Here is a 19,347-nt window from a genome sequence, read left to right as displayed (position 1 = left end):
CACTCATCTCGATGGAAAAAAATACAATGAGAGCACTTTATAAATGAGAACCATTATCCTTAAAGTGGTTCCGTTTTATTTTTCATTATACAAACACTGACAAAGACACAGATTTGTAACCAAAATGATTGGAGATATGCTTAGTTTTAATTTTAAAACCGTGTCATTCCTGGCAAGAAGGAGAGGGTACTAGAAAAGCAGTGAAGTTCAGAGTAAGACGGTGTGCCCCTTAACTGACAAAAAGCTTACATTAGTGTCTTAACCATCCACCCCTCAGTTTGCACTTGTTTAACCAGATTGTTTCTGGTCCTACTATACAGTCTGATCCAGTCTCACAAACCTGCTTTACTTTAAACAGTGCACTTGTTCTGTGTAAAAAAAAAAAAAAGAAGAAATGTGACAGGACATTCGTGAGCCGCTTCCTCCATTTACAGTTCACTTCCGCCGCCTTCCCATCATCCTCTACTTTAGGGTCCCTGTTCTCCGTAGGGTAACACCTCCCTCCCGGAGCACTCACCAGTAGAAAATTGGCCGCTTTTAGAAAAATTGGTAGGGCAGCGGGTTGCTCTGCCTCCATGGTAGGACTGTACACTGACAGAGTTCAGTATATGTTCAGGGTGAAGCCTTTAAGGCAGAAGTGCTCAGTACTTTTTTACATTGATGAAAACCTTAATGGCGCCAGTGAAGTCAGCAGAGAGCAGAACCTCTGTATGATCGGTCTTCAGAGCCCCTGTGGAAGAGAAATACCATGTTAAGCATTGAAAGTATACAAGTGTTTTACTATCCACTCAACACATACCATCTATCACTTTATGAGGAGCCCCTCTGATTAGTCTCTCAGCATACAGAAACGGGTATCTAAATCGGCATACTGTACCTGAGGGAATGGTCTCGGAATCAGTGGAGTCCAAGCTTTTACACTCTGCATCGGCCCCAGCCCCCGCTTTCTCTGCCCCTGCCTCCTGGGGGACGATCAGGTTAGGATGGGGTGCGAAAATGGCCGACGTCACTACTGCATTGTGGGCTGAAAGACAAGACACTGGACTTAGTGGAGGGACACTACAATCAAACTAGACTGTTTCATATCACCAACAGTAAAGACCTGAGCACCACTACAGTATCTAGGTACCTTTAATTCCCTCCCAGAAGTCATTGCGGTCTCGTCGTACGGAGGTAAACTTGCTCAGGTCGTGGTAGGTGCTCCAGATGTACACACACTTGTCTTCTGAGCCACTCACAATGAATGAATAGTCATGGCTGGAAAATAAAGAGAAGCAGTTCCTTATGGTTTGTTTACCGGCAACATTGAAGAACAACATGGCGGACTGAGGAGGAGCTGTTCTCACCTGAAGCTGGCTTTGATCTGACTACTGCTGTTGACATAACCCTTGTACTTCATGGACAGAGACAGGTCCCTTAGGTCATACAGGCGGATCCTGCAGTCATTGGAGGTTACCAGAATCTAATAACAAAATAAAGAGACTTAGCTAATGGACAGCTGTCACTAGCAATGTACCCTCTAATTTTAAGTTAGTTTCAGACAGTGGTCAAGTAGGCTACTTTGGCTATTTGATCATAATGTAGGCCTACCAGAGTGGCCTACCATCAAAAACTATTGAGAAAATGCATCCCATAACATTTTAACATGATAGCTGTTCTATCATTCAGCCTACAGTAGCAGCCAATGTGTGGTGTTCAATGTAGGCCTACATTCCATGAGACTTTTGAAAAAACATGCAGGGCTTGACATTAACCTGCTCATCCACTTGTCCTTTAGGCAAGGAGGTGACTGAAAATGTTGTGTTTGATGCAAGAAACCACTTTACAAAATAAAATGCATTATTATTCCCATACCATTATTACAGAGAATCAGACAAATGATGTAACCCTCTGCCTATTGGCTACTTAGCTTATTCAAGCCTGCCTCAAAATACAACCCCTTTAAGACAACAAAAAAAGCTCTTTACCTAACTGACTTTTCAAAGATGTCTCGAAATTTACTCGTTTTGTGCTCTTGTAGGAAGCAATCACTCCCCCATTGCTGACTACAAATTAGCTATAACTGGGCTAATAACTCACTAACTAACAAAGGATATGAACAAAATGTGCACACGTGGCTACATGCAGCTCTCGCTTTGATCTCAGAACAAGCGCATCTACTCACGACCGCTCACGCTGTAAACAGTCCAGTTCAAAGTGAATGGCACAGATCCATACAGTGCATTCGGAAAGTATTCAGACCCCTTGACTTTTTCCACATTTTGTTACATTACAGCCTTATTCTAAAATGGATTAAATAGTTTCCCCCCCCCCTCATCAATCAACACACAATACCCCATAATGACTAAACAAAAACAGGTTTATAGACATTTTCGCAAATGTATATTAAAAAAAACCCTGAAATATCACATTTACCTAAGTATTCAGACCCTCTACTCAATACTTTGTTGAAGCACCTTTGGCAGCAATTACAGCCTCGAGTCTTCTTGGGTATGACGCTACAAGCTTGGCACACCTGTATTTGGGGAGTTTCTCCCATTCTTCTCTGCAGATCCTCTCAAGCTCTGTCAGGTTGGATGGGGAGCGTCTCTGCACAGCTATTTTCAGGTCTCTCCAGAGATGTTCGACCGGGTTCAAGTCCGGGCTCTGGCTGGACCTCATAGCAAAGGTTCTGAATACTTACGTAAATACATTTGTTTTTTATTTGTAAAAATGTCTAAAAACCTGTTTTCGCTTTGTCATTATGGGGTATTGTATGTAGATTAAGGAGGATTATATATATATATATGTTTAATCCATTTCAGAATAAGGCTGTAACGTAACAAAATATGGAAAAAGTCAAGGGGTCTGAATACTTTCCGAATGCACTGTATATGGCAATGGTCTATTTGCATATAGGCCTACTGCAGCTCTGATTGGTTATGCCGCAACGGTCTGTCTAGAGTAGGGCTGAGTCGTGTGTTTCAATGCAATAGAATCCTACTCCGATGCGTTCTGCCTACAACAAAATATATTGCGTAGTTAGTTATGCATACTTAAGTCTTGCATAGTTTGTTTTGGTATGTTGCATTGAAAGTGGCTAATATTGCGTTGATTCGATCACAATTCCCACAGTAAAGGGAAATGTTAACACTATTAACTAAGGGGGAAAACTCGAGAAAGTTGAGTGAAGTTCAATCTTGTGCTTCTCTGTGTGGGCTGATATTTCTTCTGCGCGGCAGTCCCGGGAGCTGCACGCCCACACACGCGCGCAGCTTAGTGGGAACACTAGTATGTCATCTCCAGAGAGACATGTCTGTGGAAAGTTCATCAGGAGCATGGCTATACCTTGTTCTCTCCAGGCAGAGGCTCGATGCCTGTGATTTTCCGTCCCACTCGGTTCCTGCCTCTGGTCGACCGTACGTGGATCTGGGTGTGGTATTTAAGGCGCTGAAAAAAGAACCAACATTAGAAATGGTGAACCATTTCCAGTGTTCCTCATTTTCATAATTATGTAATAATGATTCTTCACTAGTCCTTCAAACTTGAGTAACAGTGTATAATTCTCCCTCCACTGTACCTCTGTGTCGTAGAAGATGCAGCGGCCATCGTAGGTGCCGATGACAGCGTACTTCCCATTCTGGCAGAAGTTGGCAGCAGTGATGAGGCGTGTTTGTCCGTCCACCTCGTTCCACAGAGCCACCTTCTTGTCTGGGATGTTCCACAGACGCAGTTTCCCATCCAGAGAGCCACTCAGGAAGTACCTGTCATCCTAGGAGAAATAACAGATGATTAGTCTGGCTCTCAGTCTCAGAACACAAATAGAGCCAACTCACTCTGCACAGGTCCATACTTAAACCTAAACGCGCACTGACAAAGGCACACAAGCTCACAGACGCCCACTTACTCTGGGATGGAAAGCGATGGCAGTGACAAAGTCAATATGCTGAAAGCAGCATAGACACTCTCTCCTGGATATGTGCCACAGTCTGACCGTCTTATCCATCGACGAGGAAAGCAGGAAGTAGTTCTGAAATCAAAGAACACAGGGAATATTAGGACACAGTGTACAGACATTTGGGAGTGTTGTTTTTTTAAACGGGGAGGAGGAAAGGGCTTTGGAGTCTCACCTTTGACCAGGACAGGTCAAGCAAGTCAGCTGTATGACCCTTGTACTTGCAGAAGGGGACTTGGCGGAAAGGGAGATTCTTGTCCTCAGGGTCTTCAGGAACACTGCTCATCTGGGAACAGAAGACACTGTTGTCTATCAGACTGGTGCTGAGGTCTCAACGTTAACACTGGTTAAGTTAGACCTTCTAGACAACTGGGTGTGATTGAGATATGACTTCCTCCTTTAGTGGTTTGAGTTAACACAAATAAACCATGCATCTGATTATAAAACAGACGGGTCCTAACCTTACTCACCCCACCATCCGTGTCTGATTTGGAGGAACACAGGCTTTCCTGAGAGGGAGAGGGCGACACACGACCTGGTTGAGAGAGAACATAAGGGGAAAACCATGAAGAACCCACCAAACAAGCATTACATTTACCAAAGGTGAGGTAGAGAGAGAAACTACCTACCTTCAGTGTTGTACTTTGCCCTCATGTTGTTGAAGTAGTCAAAGGCATTTTTCAGAACCCAGATTCGCACCACGTTGTCCTGGCCTGCTGTCGCCAACAGCCTGCCGCAGTGAGAGAACTTCATGGTCCACACTGCACCCTGAGGGCACAACAGAACAAGCGTTTGGCAAATATACATATACTCAAGTTTTACATCCACATTCATGGTAACATATGCTTCAGTCATGGCAGTAGTTGATTGTTTAATGGAAAGAAAGCACTGACACATTAACATACACTCAAAACACACACAATCTTACCATGTGCTCTCCGCTCAGGTCCTGGACCACCTTGACCTGATCAAAGTCGAAGGGGCCCTTGAAGCTGTGGGCTGCCTTGAACTTGACAGGCCGGGTGTAGGGCATCCCCTCATCGTCACTGGACGATGGGTCATCCTGGTCGTTATGGAACACTGAGACAACAACCACGCAGTGAGACTAAACAGCAGCAACACTACTGACCAACTGACAAAGAGCAAATACAAAAGGATGTCCATCATGAAAACAAGCAGGCATGTGATTGGGGTGGGGGAGGGCTGTGGGGGAGGGCATACCTTCATCACGGACACTCTTCACCTTGTTGACGGCCTTCTCCCCATACTCCTCAGCCAGATGCTTGGCCCTCTTCACAGACTTGCCCAGGAACTTCTTCAGCCGTGTGCTGGGGGAGTGAAGACAGAGGAGACATAAAACTCCATGGACTTCATCACAGGCTCTGTCACAGCAGCAGAGAGGAAAGACCGTAACCACAGCATGAGGCAGGGCACTGTTCCAGCTCTTACGTTTTCTGTTTCAACTTCCCTCCGTCTGTGTCGGTCAGCGGAGCCTGGACCCTGTCATCATCATCGGACTGTGCTGCATCATTCCTGACAGGAAAAAAGGAACAAACAGTGACATCTTCTTTTGCAGTGCTGTATGGGAGTGCTGCCCACTATATCCTTACCAAAGCAATCTGTTAGCACAGGGGAATGAATATACAGTGGGGGAAAAAAGTATTTAGTCAGCCACCAATTGTGCAAGTTCTCCCACTTAAAAAGATGAGAGAGGCCTGTAATTTTCATCATAGGTACACGTCAACTATGACAGACAAAATTAGAAAAAAAAATCCAGAAAAATCACATTGTAGGATTTTTTATGAATTTATTTGCAAATTATGGTGGAAAATAAGTATTTGGTCACCTACAAACAAGCAAGATTTCTGGCTCTCACAGACCTGTAACTTCTTCTTTAAGAGGCTCCTCTGTCCTCCACTCGTTACCTGTATTAATGGCACCTGTTTGAACTTGTTATCAGTATAAAAGACACCTGTCCACAACCTCAAACAGTCACACTCCAAACTCCACTATGGCCAAGACCAAAGAGCTGTCAAAGGACACCAGAAACAAAATTGTAGACCTGCACCAGGCTGGGAAGACTGAATCTGCAATAGGTAAGCAGCTTGGTTTGAAGAAATCAACTGTGGGAGCAATTATTAGGAAATGGAAGACATACAAGACCACTGATAATCTCCCTCGATCTGGGGCTCCACGCAAGATCTCACCCCGTGGGGTCAAAATGATCACAAGAACGGTGAGCAAAAATCCCAGAACCACACGGGGGGGACCTAGTGAATGACCTGCAGAGAGCTGGGACCAAAGTAACAAAGCCTACCATCAGTAACACACTACGCCGCCAGGGGACTCAAATCCTGCAGTGCCAGACGTGTCCCCCTGCTTAAGCCAGTACATGTCCAGGCCCATCGGAAGTTTGCTAGAGTGCATTTGGATGATCCAGAAGAGGATTGGGAGAATGTCATATGGTCAGATGAAACCAAAATAGAACTTTTTGGTAAAAACTCAACTCGTCGTGTTTGGAGGACAAAGAATGCTGAGTTGCATCCAAAGAACACCATACCTACTGTGAAGCATGGGGGTGGAAACATCATGCTTTGGGGCTGTTTTTCTGCAAAGGGACCAGGACGACTGATCCGTGTAAAGGAAAGAATGAATGGGGCCATGTATCGTGAGATTTTGAGTGAAAACCTCCTTCCATCAGCAAGGGCATTGAAGATGAAACGTGGCTGGGTCTTTCAGCATGACAATGATCCCAAACACACCGCCCGGGCAACGAAGGAGTGGCTTCGTAAGAAGCATTTCAAGGTCCTGGAGTGGCCTAGCCAGTCTCCAGATCTCAACCCCCATAGAAAATCTTTGGAGGGAGTTGAAAGTCCGTGTTGCCCAGCGACAGCCCCCAAAACATCACTGCTCTAGAGGAGATCTGCATGGAGGAATGGGCCAAAATACCAGCAACAGTGTGTGAAAACCTTGTGAAGACTTACAGAAAACGTTTGACCTGTGTCATTGCACACAAAGGGTATATAACAAAATATTGAGAAACTTTTGTTATTGACCAAATACTTATTTTCCACCATAATTTGCAAATAAATTCATTAAAAATCCTACAATGTGATTTTCTGGATTTTTTTTTCTCATTTTGTCTGTCATAGTTGACATGTACCTATGATGAAAATTACAGGCCTCTCATCTTTTTAAGTGGGAGAACTTGCACAATTGGTGGCTGACTAAATACTTTTTTCCCCCACTGTATACAGTAGCTGTACGTTTTTTTACCATATACCAGGGATTGGTGTGAGCCCATGAGATATTAAACTATTTGAAGTAATAGGAGAGCAGTTCTTACGTGATGTACTCCTTAGTCCTCCTCATGATGTGTAATGTGAGTGGGTTGATCCCTGTAGGAAGCTTCTCCTCTGCCTGGATCAGAGGGATCTCCTCCCCAGTGTCCAGATTCTTGATCATCACACTCGCCAGGATCTCCTATTACAGAGATAACACAGCCAATCAATGAATTTGAAACACAAACACTCAAAAAGGGTATGTGTAGACAGAAGAACCTGTACAAAAGGAGCTGATGGCTGGATGAATGGAAGATACAGAGACGAGGATATGTACCTCATCTGTCAGCTCTCTACCAGAGTTGGAGCGTGGGCGCTGAGGACCTAGAGAGTCATCAATGGGACCGGATGCCTGCTCATCCTCATTCTCCTGTGGGAACACACACACAAATTAACTAAGAGAAAGGGGTATTCAAAATTGTTAAAGGCCTGTTGAAAGAGGAGAACATAGAACAAAAAGTAAATCCACACACTGGTATGTTGCTCCCAAAGTGTTTAATCAGAAAAGGAGAACATTTTAACCCGAAACTGGGTCTTCGTCAGGACAAAGTGTTCACCAAGTGCAGAATAATATATACAGTACATTAGCTTCCTGGGCAACAATTAGTTGACCTGTGCACTGTGCCAATGGAAAGCATGGGAAACAAATGACCACTGACCTGTGCTGTGACCACCTTGTCCCCACTGGTGGCGCTGGCCATGTCCAGAGAGTGCTGCAGATCCTTGGTGATGCCTCTCACTGTGCTACTGGGAGACACCAGGCCACACGGCTCCTCTGCACACACTGGCCAATCACACAGCAGACATGCAGGGTCAAAGGTCAACACAGTAACCTAGTCTCCATGGTTAAACAATAAAATTACCTAAAACCTTAATATTAATAGAAATTATCATTAGTAGGTGTGGGGACAGAAGTGAACATTTGTGAGAACAGTTATGAGAGGTCAATGTGTTAAGCACAATGTATTTACTCTATGCAGGATTTTTTTTTATTGACATGCATATCAGCATTCAGTCTATTGACCTTATGCTATTGGGTGTGTGGAGAAACAAGAACAGCGTTATTTACCTTCCAGTCCTGTGGGACTCATACACTCCTGGGACTTCTTGCTGAGGGGTAGAGCAGGTCGGGATGGGGGAGGCGGTCGTGGAGGAGGAGCTCCGCTGGGAGGGGGTGGGCGTGAGGGTGGAGGCTTCTTGGTGCTGGCCACAATGTCAGGCTCTACAGTGAATTGCCGTGGGGGTTTAGAAGGCCCAGGGTCGGTGGAGTCAGCCGGCTTCTTGTCTGTGAAGGGGACCTGGTCTAGGATGTCTGCTGGTATCTGCTCCCTGTCCTCTGCAGACACCCGTGGCGGGTCAGGGAGGTCTGGTTGACTCTGGCCCTGCCCCAGGGTGCTGGTGATGTCTGGGGGCTGGACGTGCTCCTGTGACCCAGACGACGGGCCGGGGATGTCTGGGAGAGCCATGGAACACACTCCCTGCTGTTCCTGAGGCTGCTCTGATCTCTCAACCACAGGCTGAGGTTCCACAGCAGGATGCTCTGGTTCTACAGGGGCCTCATTCTCCTTCTTCACCTCTGACTCTGACCTTGTATCAACATCCCTCTCTCCCATCAGCAGAGCCTCCTCCGCCACACTTCCCTTCTGGCTCTCCTCAATGATGCTGTCGATGATCTAGGAGGAACAAGACATCACAGATGAAAAAATCATCAGAAGTGAAACAGGATGTTCCTCTAATGAGGAGTTTGTCCTAGTATTGTGTGGTCCTAGCAGTGTTCAGTGCATTCGGAAAGTATTCAGACCCCTTAACTTTTTCCACATTTTGTTATGTTACAGCCTTATTCTAAAATTGATTAACATATTTTTTCCTCAATCTACACACTATACCCCATAATGACAAAGCGAAAACAGGTTCAGAAATTTTGGCAAATGTATTACAGATAGAAAACAGAAATACCTTATTTACATAAGTATTCAGACCTTTTGCTATGAGAATCGAAATTAAGCTCAAGTGCATCCGGTTTCCATTGATCATCCTTGAGGTTTCTACAACTTGATTGGAGTCCACCTGTGGTAAATTCAATTGATTGGACATGTGTGTGCCTTTCCAAATCCTGTCTATATAAAAGGTCCCACAGTTGACAGTGCATGTCAGAGCAAAAACCAAGCCATGAGGTCGAAGGAATTGTCCGTAGAGCTCCGAGACAGGATTGTGTCGAGGCACAGATCTGGGGAAGGGTCCCAAAACATTTCTGCATCATTGAATGTCCCCAAGAACACAATGGCCTCCATGATTCTTAAATGGAAGAAGTTTGGAACCACCAAGACTCTCCCTAGAGCTGGCCTCCCGGTCAAACTGAGCAATCGGGGGAGAAGGGCCTTCGACAGGGAGGTGACCAAGAACCCAATGGTCACTCTGACAGCGCTCCAGAGTTCCTCTGTGGAGATGGGAGAACCTTTCAGAAGGACAACCATCTCTGCAGCACTCCACCAATCAGGCCTTTATGGTAGAGTGGCCCGACGGAAGCCACTCCTCAGTAAAAGGCACATAACAGCCCGCTTGGAGTTTGCCAAAAGGCACCTAAAGGACTCTGACCATGAGAAACAAGATTCTCTGGTCTGATGAAACCAAGATTGAACTCTTTGGCCTGAATGGCAAGCGTCACGTCTGGAGAAAACCTGGCACCATCCCTACGGTGAAGCATGGTGGTGGCAGCATAATGCTGTGGGGATGTTTTTCAGTAGCAGGGACTGGGAGACTAGTCAGGATCGCGGGAAAGATGAACAGAGCAAAGTACAGAGAGATCCTTGATGAAAACCTACTTCAGAGTGCTCAGGATCTCAGACTGGGGTGAAGGTTCACCTTCCAACAGGACAACAACCCTAAGCACACAGCAAAGACAACGCAGCAGTGGCTTCAGGACAAGTCTCTGAATGTCCTTGAGTGGCCCAGCCAGAGCCCGGACTTGAACCCGATCTAACATCTCTGGAGAGACCTGAAAAGAGCTGTGCAGCGATGCTCCCCATCCAACCTGACAGAGCTTGAGAGGATCTGCAGAGAAGAATTGGAGAAACTCCCCAAATACAGGTGTGCCAAGCTTGTAGCGTCATACCCAAGAAGACTAGAGGCTGTAATCGCTTCCTAAGGTGCTTCAACAAAGTACTGAGTAAAGGGTCTGAATACTTATGTAAATGTAATATTTGCTTTTATTTTTTTTTATAAATAAGCAAAATTTTCTAAAACCTGTTTTTGCTTTGTCATTATGGGGTATTGTGTGTAGATTGAGCATTATATATACATTTTTAAAAAATCTACTTTACAATAAGGCTGTAATGTAACAAAATGAAGGGGTCTGAATACTTTCCAAATGCACTGTATTCTCTGATAAACAGCATTGGGGGCTTTCCCCACACTTGAAAGAGGGATGCAGAGAAGGATTACAGACAGACACGTTGAGGGGCTGTGTGCGTTGATCTTAAAGAGCGACTGCCCCTAAAAACCAACTAATCCCTTTGAAAACGGCCTATGTGGCATCAATACGAGTCAGAAACATTTATTATAGTGTCAAAATTGACTACAAAGTGTAAATAGAATCATTGAGAAACAGAAAAATATTTTTTCCATAAAATGTTTGAATTTAACTAGTTTTCATTGACAAAGCAGATAAAGCGTTTTTATCAAAGCAATCACTTTTCCATGTGAAAACACAGAATCCTCCTCATCACTCCACATGCTTGATTACGTCCCTTTTGTTTTGAGCCGACTTCACCGTCGACCAGAGCGGGGAACTTGGCTCACGCCTGGGAGCCAAGTGCATTCACTTTTCACTCTGTTCAAACTCCTCCCACCGGGTTAACCCAGGCCAGAAAAACGAACCCCCTCCATGGGGAGCCGTTATTTCATTGCCCCCAATGCGTTCAAAGGATCACGGTCGTTTGTGACTGAAAAGCCCTATATGGATTGACCAACTATGCCCTGCCGAAGGACGCCATCATGCAGAATAGGTGGTTGGAGTTAGTTGGTCCCCGGAGCAGTGGTGGTGAGTATACCGGTATCTAGACCATAGACTGGTAGTTATGTATATTTTGATAACCATGATCACTATCATTTCTAGCTGGCTAACGTTAGCCTATCACAATAAAACTCAGATTTGTCTTAGAAACACGATAACATTTCACAAGAAAGCAAATAATTAGTAGGAAATCCTTTTGTCATAATTGTGATGTCGCCAGATTGACTTTAGATGCTGTATATCTTTAGCCAGTTAACTAAGACTAAGACTGAGGGGACCACCGTATTTTACGAGCTTTGATCATGCTCTCCATAGCCAATGTGAGCAAGACCTTTAAACAGGTCAACATTCACATGGCCGTGGGGCCAGACGGATTACCAGGACGTGTCCTCAGAGCATGCGCAGACCAACTGGCAAGTGTCTTCAGTGACATTTTCAACCTCTCCCTGACTGAGTCTGTAATAACTACATGTTTCAAGCAGACCACCATAGTCCGTGTGCTCAAGAACGCGAAGGTAACCTGCCTAAATGACTACCGCCCCGTGGCACTCACATCGGTAGCCATGAAGTGCTTTGAAAGGCTGGTCATGGCTCACAACACCATCATCCCAGAAACCCTAGACCCACTCCAATTCGCATATTGCCCCAACGATCCACAGATGACACAATCAATTGCACTCCACACTGCCCTTTCCCACCTGGACAAAAGGAACACCTATGTGAGAATGCTTTTCATTGACTACAGCTCAGCGTTCAACACCATAGTGCCCACAAAGCTCATCACTAAGCTAAGGACCCTGGGACTAAACTCCCTCTGCCACTGGATCCTGGACTTCCTGACGGGCCACCCCCAGGTGGTAAGGGTAGGCAACAACACATCTACCACGCTGATCCTCAACACAGGGGCCCCTCAGGGGTGCATGCTTAGTCCCCTCCTGTACTCCCTGTTCACCCACGACTGCGTGGCCAAGCACGACTCCAACACCATCATTAAGTTTGCCGACGACACAACGGTGGTAGGTCTGATCACCGACAACGATAAGACAGCCTATAGGAAGGAGGTCAAAGACCTGGAAATGTGGTGCCAGGAAAACAAGCTCTCCCTCAACATGAGCAAGACGAAGGTGCTGATCGTGGGCTACAGGAAAAGGAGGGCCGAACAGGCCCCCATTCACATCAACGGGGCTATAGTGGAGCAGGTCGAGAGCTTCAAGTTCTTTGGTGTCCACATCACCAACGAACTATCATGGTCCAAACACACCAAGACAGTCGTGAAGGAGGTATATCTCACTGGTCATCCCCAAAGCCAACACCTCCTTTGGCCGCCATACCTTCCAGTTCTCTGCTGCAAATGACTGGAATGAACTGCAAAAATCTCTGACGCTGGAGACACTTATCTCCCTCACTATCTTTAAGCATCAGTTGTCAAGAGCAGCTTACCGATCACTGCACCTGTACACAGCCCATCTGTAATTAGCCCACCCAACTACCTCATCCCCATATTGTTATTTATTTTGCTCATTTGCACCCCAGTATCTCTATTTGCACATCATCTTCAGCACATCTATCACTCCAGTGTTAATACTAAATTGTAATTATTTTGCACTATGGCCTATTTATTGCCATACCTCCATAACTTACTACATTTGCACACACTGTATATAGATTTTCTATTGTGTTATTGACTGTACGTTTTGTTTATTCCATATGCAACTCTGTGTTGTTGTTTTTAAATCGCACTGCTTTGCTTTATCTTGGCCAGGTCGCAGTTGTAAATGAGAACTTGTTCTCAACTGGCTTACCTGGTTAAATAAAGGTGAAATAAAAAATTAAATTAAGAAGGGCACGACAACGCCTATTCCCCCTCAGGAGACTGAAAAGATTTGGCATGGGTCCCCAGATCCTCAAAACGTTCTACAGCTGCACCATCGAGAGCATCCTGACCAGTTGCGTCACCGCCTTGTATGGCGACTGCTCAGCATCCGACTGTAAGGCGCTACAGAGGGAAGTGTGTACGGCCCTGTGCATCACTGGGGCCAAGCTTCCTGCCATCCATGACCTATATACTAGGTGGTGTCAGAGGAAGGCCCAAAAAATGGTCAAAGACTCCAGTCACCCAGGTCATAGAGTGTTCTCTCTGCTACCGCACGGCAAGCGGTACCGGAGCCATAAGTCTAGGTCCAAAAGGCTCCTTAACAGCTTCTACCCCCAAGCCATAAGACTGCTGAACAATTAATCAAATGGCCACCCGGACTATTTGCATAGACACACCACCCCCCCGCACTTTGTTTGTACACTGCTGCTACTCGCTGTTTATTATCTATGCATAGTCACTTTACCCCTACCTACATGTACAAATTACCTCAATTAGCTGTACCTCCGCACATTGACTCGGTACAGGTACCACCTGTATATAGCCTCGTTATTGTTACTTTTTTTTTTTACTTTAGTAAAAAAAAAAATTTACTCCATTTTCTGAAAACTGCATTGTTGGCTAAGGCCTTGTAAGTGAGCATTTCACAGTAAGGTCTACAGCTGTTGTATTCGGCACGTGACAAATACAATTTGATATTTGATTTGATTTAGTAACAGTAATGGTAACTTTGGCAACTCTCTAAAGTAAATTTGAGGACATAATATGGCAAAGTTGTTTCCTCCTAATTATTTGCCTACTTTAGCCATGTCATGGTATTTCCATGTCACTAATAGTGTAAATTAGACGAAACCTTAACATTAGCCTCCGAGGTGCAACCCATGTCTAGGGCACAAATACATATTGGATGCAGCTCTGGTGGTACTACATAACTCATGTCTGACTACAACAGTGTACTAACTAGCAGCAACAAACTCAAACTAACCCAGTGCCATAGCAAAATATGTCACAGTTGGTTGCATAGTGTAACGGCATCACCGGCCTGAATCTAATCCAATCTGGAGCCAGTCAGTCTGTAAAGCATAGAATTAGCTTCCAAACGAGATTGTTATTTCTCGAGCTATGTTTATAATTGAAGGATGATGACAATCGTTGACCCTGTTTTTCCTGTTAGAAAGAATACCAAAAAAACAAAATCACACAAAAAAAATACAAAATAAAAGTAACAAATAAAGAGCAGCAGTAAAAAGAACAATAGCGAGGCTATATACAGGGGGTACCGGTACCAAATCAATGTGCGGGAGCACCGGTTAGTCGAGATAATTAAGGTAATATGTACATGTAGGTAAAGTGACTATGCATAGGTAATAAACAGAGAGTAGCAGCAGCATAAAGGGGGGGGGGGGGGCAATGCAAATAGTCTGGGTAGCCATTTGATTAGATGTTCAGGAGCCTCTTGGATCTAGACTTGGCGCTCCGGTACCGCTTGCCGTGCGGTAGCAGAGAGCACAGTCTATGACTAGGGTGGCTGGAGTCTTTGACAATTTTGAGGGCCTTCCTCTGACACCGCCTTGTATAGAGGTCCTGGATGGCAGGAAGCTTGGCACCAGTGATGTACTGGGCTGTACGCACTACCCTCTGTAGTGCCTTGCGGTCGGAGGCCGAGCAGTTGCCATACCAGGCATTGATGCAACCAGTCAGGATGCTCTCGATGGTGCAGCTGTAGAACCTTTTAAGGACCCATGCCAAATATTTTCAGTCTCCTTAGGGGGGGAATAGGTTTTGTCATGCCCTCTTCATGACTGTCCTGGTGTACTTGGACCATGTTAGTTTGTTGGTGATGTGGACACCAAGGAACTTGAAGCTCTTAACCTGCTCCACTACAGCCCCGTCGATGAGAATGGGGGCGTGCTCGGTCCTCTTCTTTTTCCTGTAGTCCACAATCATCTCCTTTGTCCTGAGCAGTGAATTTCAAACATATTCAACCACAAAAACCAGGGAGGTTTTCTAATGCCTCGCAAAGAAGAGCACCCATTGGTAGAATGCATGGTGCTCTTCATGGTGAAGGTATTAAATACACCTTGGACGGTGTATCAATACACCCAGTCACTACAAAGATACAGGCATCCTACCTAACTCAGTTGCCGGAGAAGAAGGAAAACCGCTCAGTGATTTCACCATGAGGCCAATGGTGACTTTAAAACAGTTACATAGTTTATTGGCTGGGATAGGAGAAATTTGAGGATGGATCAACAACATTGTAGTTACTCCACAATACTAACCTAATTGACAGAATGAAAAGAAGGAAGCCTGTACAGAATAAAAAATATTCCAAAACATGCATCCTGTTTACAAAAAGGCACTAAATTAATACTGCAAAGAATGTGGGAAAGCAATATTTGTTTTTGTCCTGAATACAAAGTGTTATGTTTGGGGCAAATCCAATACAACACATTTCTGAGTACCACTCGCCATATTTTCATGCATAATGGTGGCTGCATCATGTTATGGGGCGGCAGGTAGCTTAGTGGTTAAGAGCGTTGTGCCAGTAACCGAAAGGTTGCTGGTTCTAATCCCCAAGCCGACTAGGTGAAAAATCTGTTGATGTGCCCTTGAGCAAGGCACTTAACCCTAATTGCTCCTGTAAGTCGCTCTGGATATGAGCGTCTGCTAAATGACTAAAATGTAAAAATGTTATGGGTATGCTTGTAATCGTTACAGACTAGGGAGTTTTCAGGATAAAAAAAGAAACGGAATGGAGCCAAGCACAGACAAAATCCTAGAGGAAGGCCTGGTTTAGTCTGCTTTCCACCAGACACTGGGAGATGAATTCACCTTTCAGCAGAACAATAACTTAAAACACAAGGCCAAATATATACTGGCGTTGCTTATCAAGTAGACAGTGAATGTTCCTGAGTGGCCGACTTAAAGTTTTTACTTAAATCTACTTGAAAATCTATGGTAAGACCTGAAAATGGTTGTCTACTAATGATCAACAACCAATTTGACAGAGTTTGAAGAATGTTGAAAATAATAATGGGAAAATGTTGCACAATCCAGGTGTGGAAAGCTCTTAGAGACTTTCCCAGAAAGACTCACCACTGTAATTGTTGCCAAAGGTGCTTCTACAAAGTATTAACTCAGGAGTGTGAAAACCTATGTAAATGAGATATTTCTGTATTTCATTTTCAATAAATTTGCTAAAATGAAAAAAACATATTTAATCATTTTTTTATTCAGGCTGTAACAAAACAAAATGTGGAATAAGTTAAGGGTTATGAATACTCTCTGAAGGCACTGTATGTGTTCACAGATACACGAGACCTGGCACTCAACACATCCACAATGAGGTGATTACTAATAATTCAGTATAGCACAAATGTCCAGTAATAGCAACACCCTTTTCATTCCATGTATCACTGATGAACTCTGCCTATTTCTGCAGATGGACTGGAGATGCTTTTGCCAGACGGCAGCCTCAGTCATTTGATGGGGAGACTATAACAGGGTAGGTTTTATCTGACCTGTTCAAACTTCGACACAGTACCTGTTTGTTTGTCAGTCAGATATTACCTATCCTATCCTAACTGTCATTGGTAATAGAACAGTGACTGTGTTCACAGAAACATGTATGGAGCCAGCACATGGAGACTTGATGGTCCAGACTGACAAACGGGCTTGATACTGATGTCTCTGAATGGAGAGAGACTTGGCACTCCGCATTCAAATTTGCCAAGGTAGCCCCATTACTACGAAACAAAATGCCAATAGGCACAGTATGTGTATCGACTGGGAATGACAATGAAAGATGCACATTGTTATATTAGCAGAACACTGCTTCTATGTTATTATGTTTATTCTACATGGACCTGTTACTACATTTGAAAGTTATCAAAACACTTCGTTTAGAATATCTACATAAATTCAGAAATTGCATTCTTCTCATATTACTCTGTAGGCTACTGACCTATTCAAAGCTTCCTCCGGCATCTCACCATACATCTGCCTGTAGTTGTTGAACTCAACCTGCAGGAGGTTTGTTTGATGCGATTGAGTGCGGGGAAACAGTTGCGGGCAAGGTTCTGACAGAAGGGTGTGTCAAGAAACACCCACATCAAACCACACCCCCAAGCCAACTCACGTTTGGCTTCCGTCATGGCCGCCAGCATTTATTGAGGAGCAAGCCAAAACACAGGTGCAGTTCCCCTTTAATGACCTAGACCACTTAGTGGTGTGATACACCCCTCACTGGCAGTGACTCCATAGAACAGTGACAGACTAGCCACATTTACATAAAGCCCAGAACCCAGCCACCATAAAAAAATAAACATTTAGACATGAACAACACATACTTAGGGGCTCAGTGACTATAAACAAATCACAGGGAATAAAACAACACTTTTTTCATAATGACAATCACAATGCCCCATCTGTATAGGGATTAATGAGCATTAGCGTAGATTTGAAGATAAGGAGGGAATACCTGGATGGAGTCATCTTGGCGTACCTCAGGTGGGGCCAGCCCAACAGCCACGTCCTCTGGTGGGCTCTCTACCACCCCCTGCAGGAACACAAAGCGAAGGTACAAGGAGACTGAAAGGGAGAATCAAACACTCTATACTTCTATAAACTAGCACCTCATACAGTGCATCCACACACTTTAAGATGCTGGGATGTGCTCATGTTTTGTAATATTTTACTAGTAAATGAGATGACAATGTCCTGAATAGAGTCTTTAAAACACAACTTCACTGGCAACTCAGGACGTGCAGTAGCAAACTGCTTATTGCAAACAATCCCAGGTAAAGCTGTGTTTTGGGTTAACTTTCACCTCAATAGAGCTCTTAAAGGCCATCCTCTAGCTCATTTGAAAGTAGTTACCCAAAGTCTCCAGCAGCTATGCCTTTTAAGTAATGATTAGACTAAAACCAACACTCTGGGTTACAGTCTTTGATATGGCAATCCAAAGTTAAACTTCACTCTTTAAAGAGATGGTTGTTAGAAACAAATGTTCAAAACTGTAAAATGCTAGTAAGAAGAAGACATACCTGAGGTGTGGGAAGAACAAACTTTGTTGGTGTCCTAAGCAATAAAAAAGACATGAAAGTCTGTTAGTCACAAGACTAGTCCTGATATGGTTGCGTGTGTGTCAAAAAGACATCAATCAGACTTCTCTCTGCCTTACACTTTGACCCCTATATTGTCATCGTGAAAACAATGACAATATAGGGGTCCAAGTGTAAGGTAGACTTGGGCAATTGATCTCCACACAACCTTTGCCTCGTTAAAAAGATGGGAGTAGAGTAAGACCAGGCAAAATCATCCAGACAGATGGCATCGTCGTTGTTATTATTGTTGTCAAATAATGATAACTAATGTTGTTCCTTTATTAGCTACAGAAGAAACACTGAATGTATGAACTAAATAATGTTATCTCTTGCTAACATATGGTGCAATTCAATGGCCAGCATCATCTTCATAGCTGAGAATGTTTCAATACCAATCACAGCATATACACATACATAGCTGTAAGTAGAAATGTCACTTACAATTTAGGAGATGGAGTAAAATGTACGTCTTCAGCAGCATCGTAGAATTCCTCTGTGTCACTATCTGACGCCATTTAGCTAACTAACGTGAACTAGCTAGCTAGATAGTTTAGATGCATGCAGGGCCTCTACGATAAGGGAAATCGCTGCAATATTTAGATGTGTTCGGTTCGAAGTGATGAAGACTTCCAATTTGTGCAGCAAATAAAAAGGTCCTCGACTGAAAACTCACTTATTTCGCTAGGATACACCCATATGTTGCTACTAGCTAATACATGGGAGAGGCCACTCACCTGTGTGTACTAGGTACTCCTGGCTGCTAACGTAACCAGCTAGCTAACGACGTTAGTTAACGCTAGTTTTAACCTAGCTAACTACCAAGTTTCTTGAATCAATTCATAAATAAATACTCCGAACTAAAGGTCTAACGATAAAAACGACTGCCCATCCCCGTCTTCCTCACACAAAAAAGGGGGCTGCAGCCAAGCCAAACATAGCTAGCTAGTGTAATCACAAACAAGGAAGAACGCCCCAAAATAATTATAATGCATACGGAAATCTCGCGATAATTTATCTGACAGCTTCCAAGACCCCTCCTCTCTTCTCCTTCTCTTCTCTTGTTTTGTGTTCACGCCTGC

At 44.2% G+C, this 19,347-nt stretch overlaps 1 protein-coding gene across 3 annotated transcripts; it reads right to left on the bottom strand.

Moving 5' to 3' along the window:
* Window positions 1-36: 36 nt before the first annotated feature.
* LOC121541878 (WD repeat-containing protein 44-like) lies at window positions 37-19,283 on the bottom strand. Of its 3 annotated transcripts, none has more exons than XM_041851231.2 (20): window positions 18,710-19,283; window positions 18,209-18,242; window positions 17,644-17,721; window positions 8,345-8,948; window positions 7,935-8,059; window positions 7,553-7,645; window positions 7,281-7,417; window positions 5,384-5,467; window positions 5,156-5,262; window positions 4,863-5,014; window positions 4,564-4,702; window positions 4,396-4,469; window positions 4,110-4,220; window positions 3,887-4,009; window positions 3,560-3,751; window positions 3,328-3,429; window positions 1,347-1,462; window positions 1,130-1,257; window positions 878-1,024; window positions 37-730 (listed from the first exon to the last, which is right to left on the bottom strand). In XM_041851231.2, the coding sequence occupies exons 1-20, from the start codon at window positions 18,781-18,783 to the stop codon at window positions 642-644; spliced, it is 2,709 nt and encodes a 902-aa protein (XP_041707165.2). In that variant the 5' UTR covers window positions 18,784-19,283; the 3' UTR covers window positions 37-641. The 3 variants fall into 3 exon arrangements, with proteins under 3 accessions (XP_041707165.2, XP_041707166.2, XP_041707167.2); XM_041851232.2 differs by having other exon boundaries at window positions 4,405-4,469; window positions 18,710-19,281; XM_041851233.2 differs by having other exon boundaries at window positions 19,003-19,278.
* Window positions 19,284-19,347: the final 64 nt, after the last annotated feature.

Source organism: Coregonus clupeaformis, chromosome 27 (assembly GCF_020615455.1).
Source record: "Coregonus clupeaformis isolate EN_2021a chromosome 27, ASM2061545v1, whole genome shotgun sequence".
NCBI lineage: Eukaryota > Metazoa > Chordata > Actinopteri > Salmoniformes > Salmonidae > Coregonus > Coregonus clupeaformis.
Note: the sequence above shows the minus strand (reverse complement) of the source record. Positions and strands in the feature narration are given on the sequence as shown.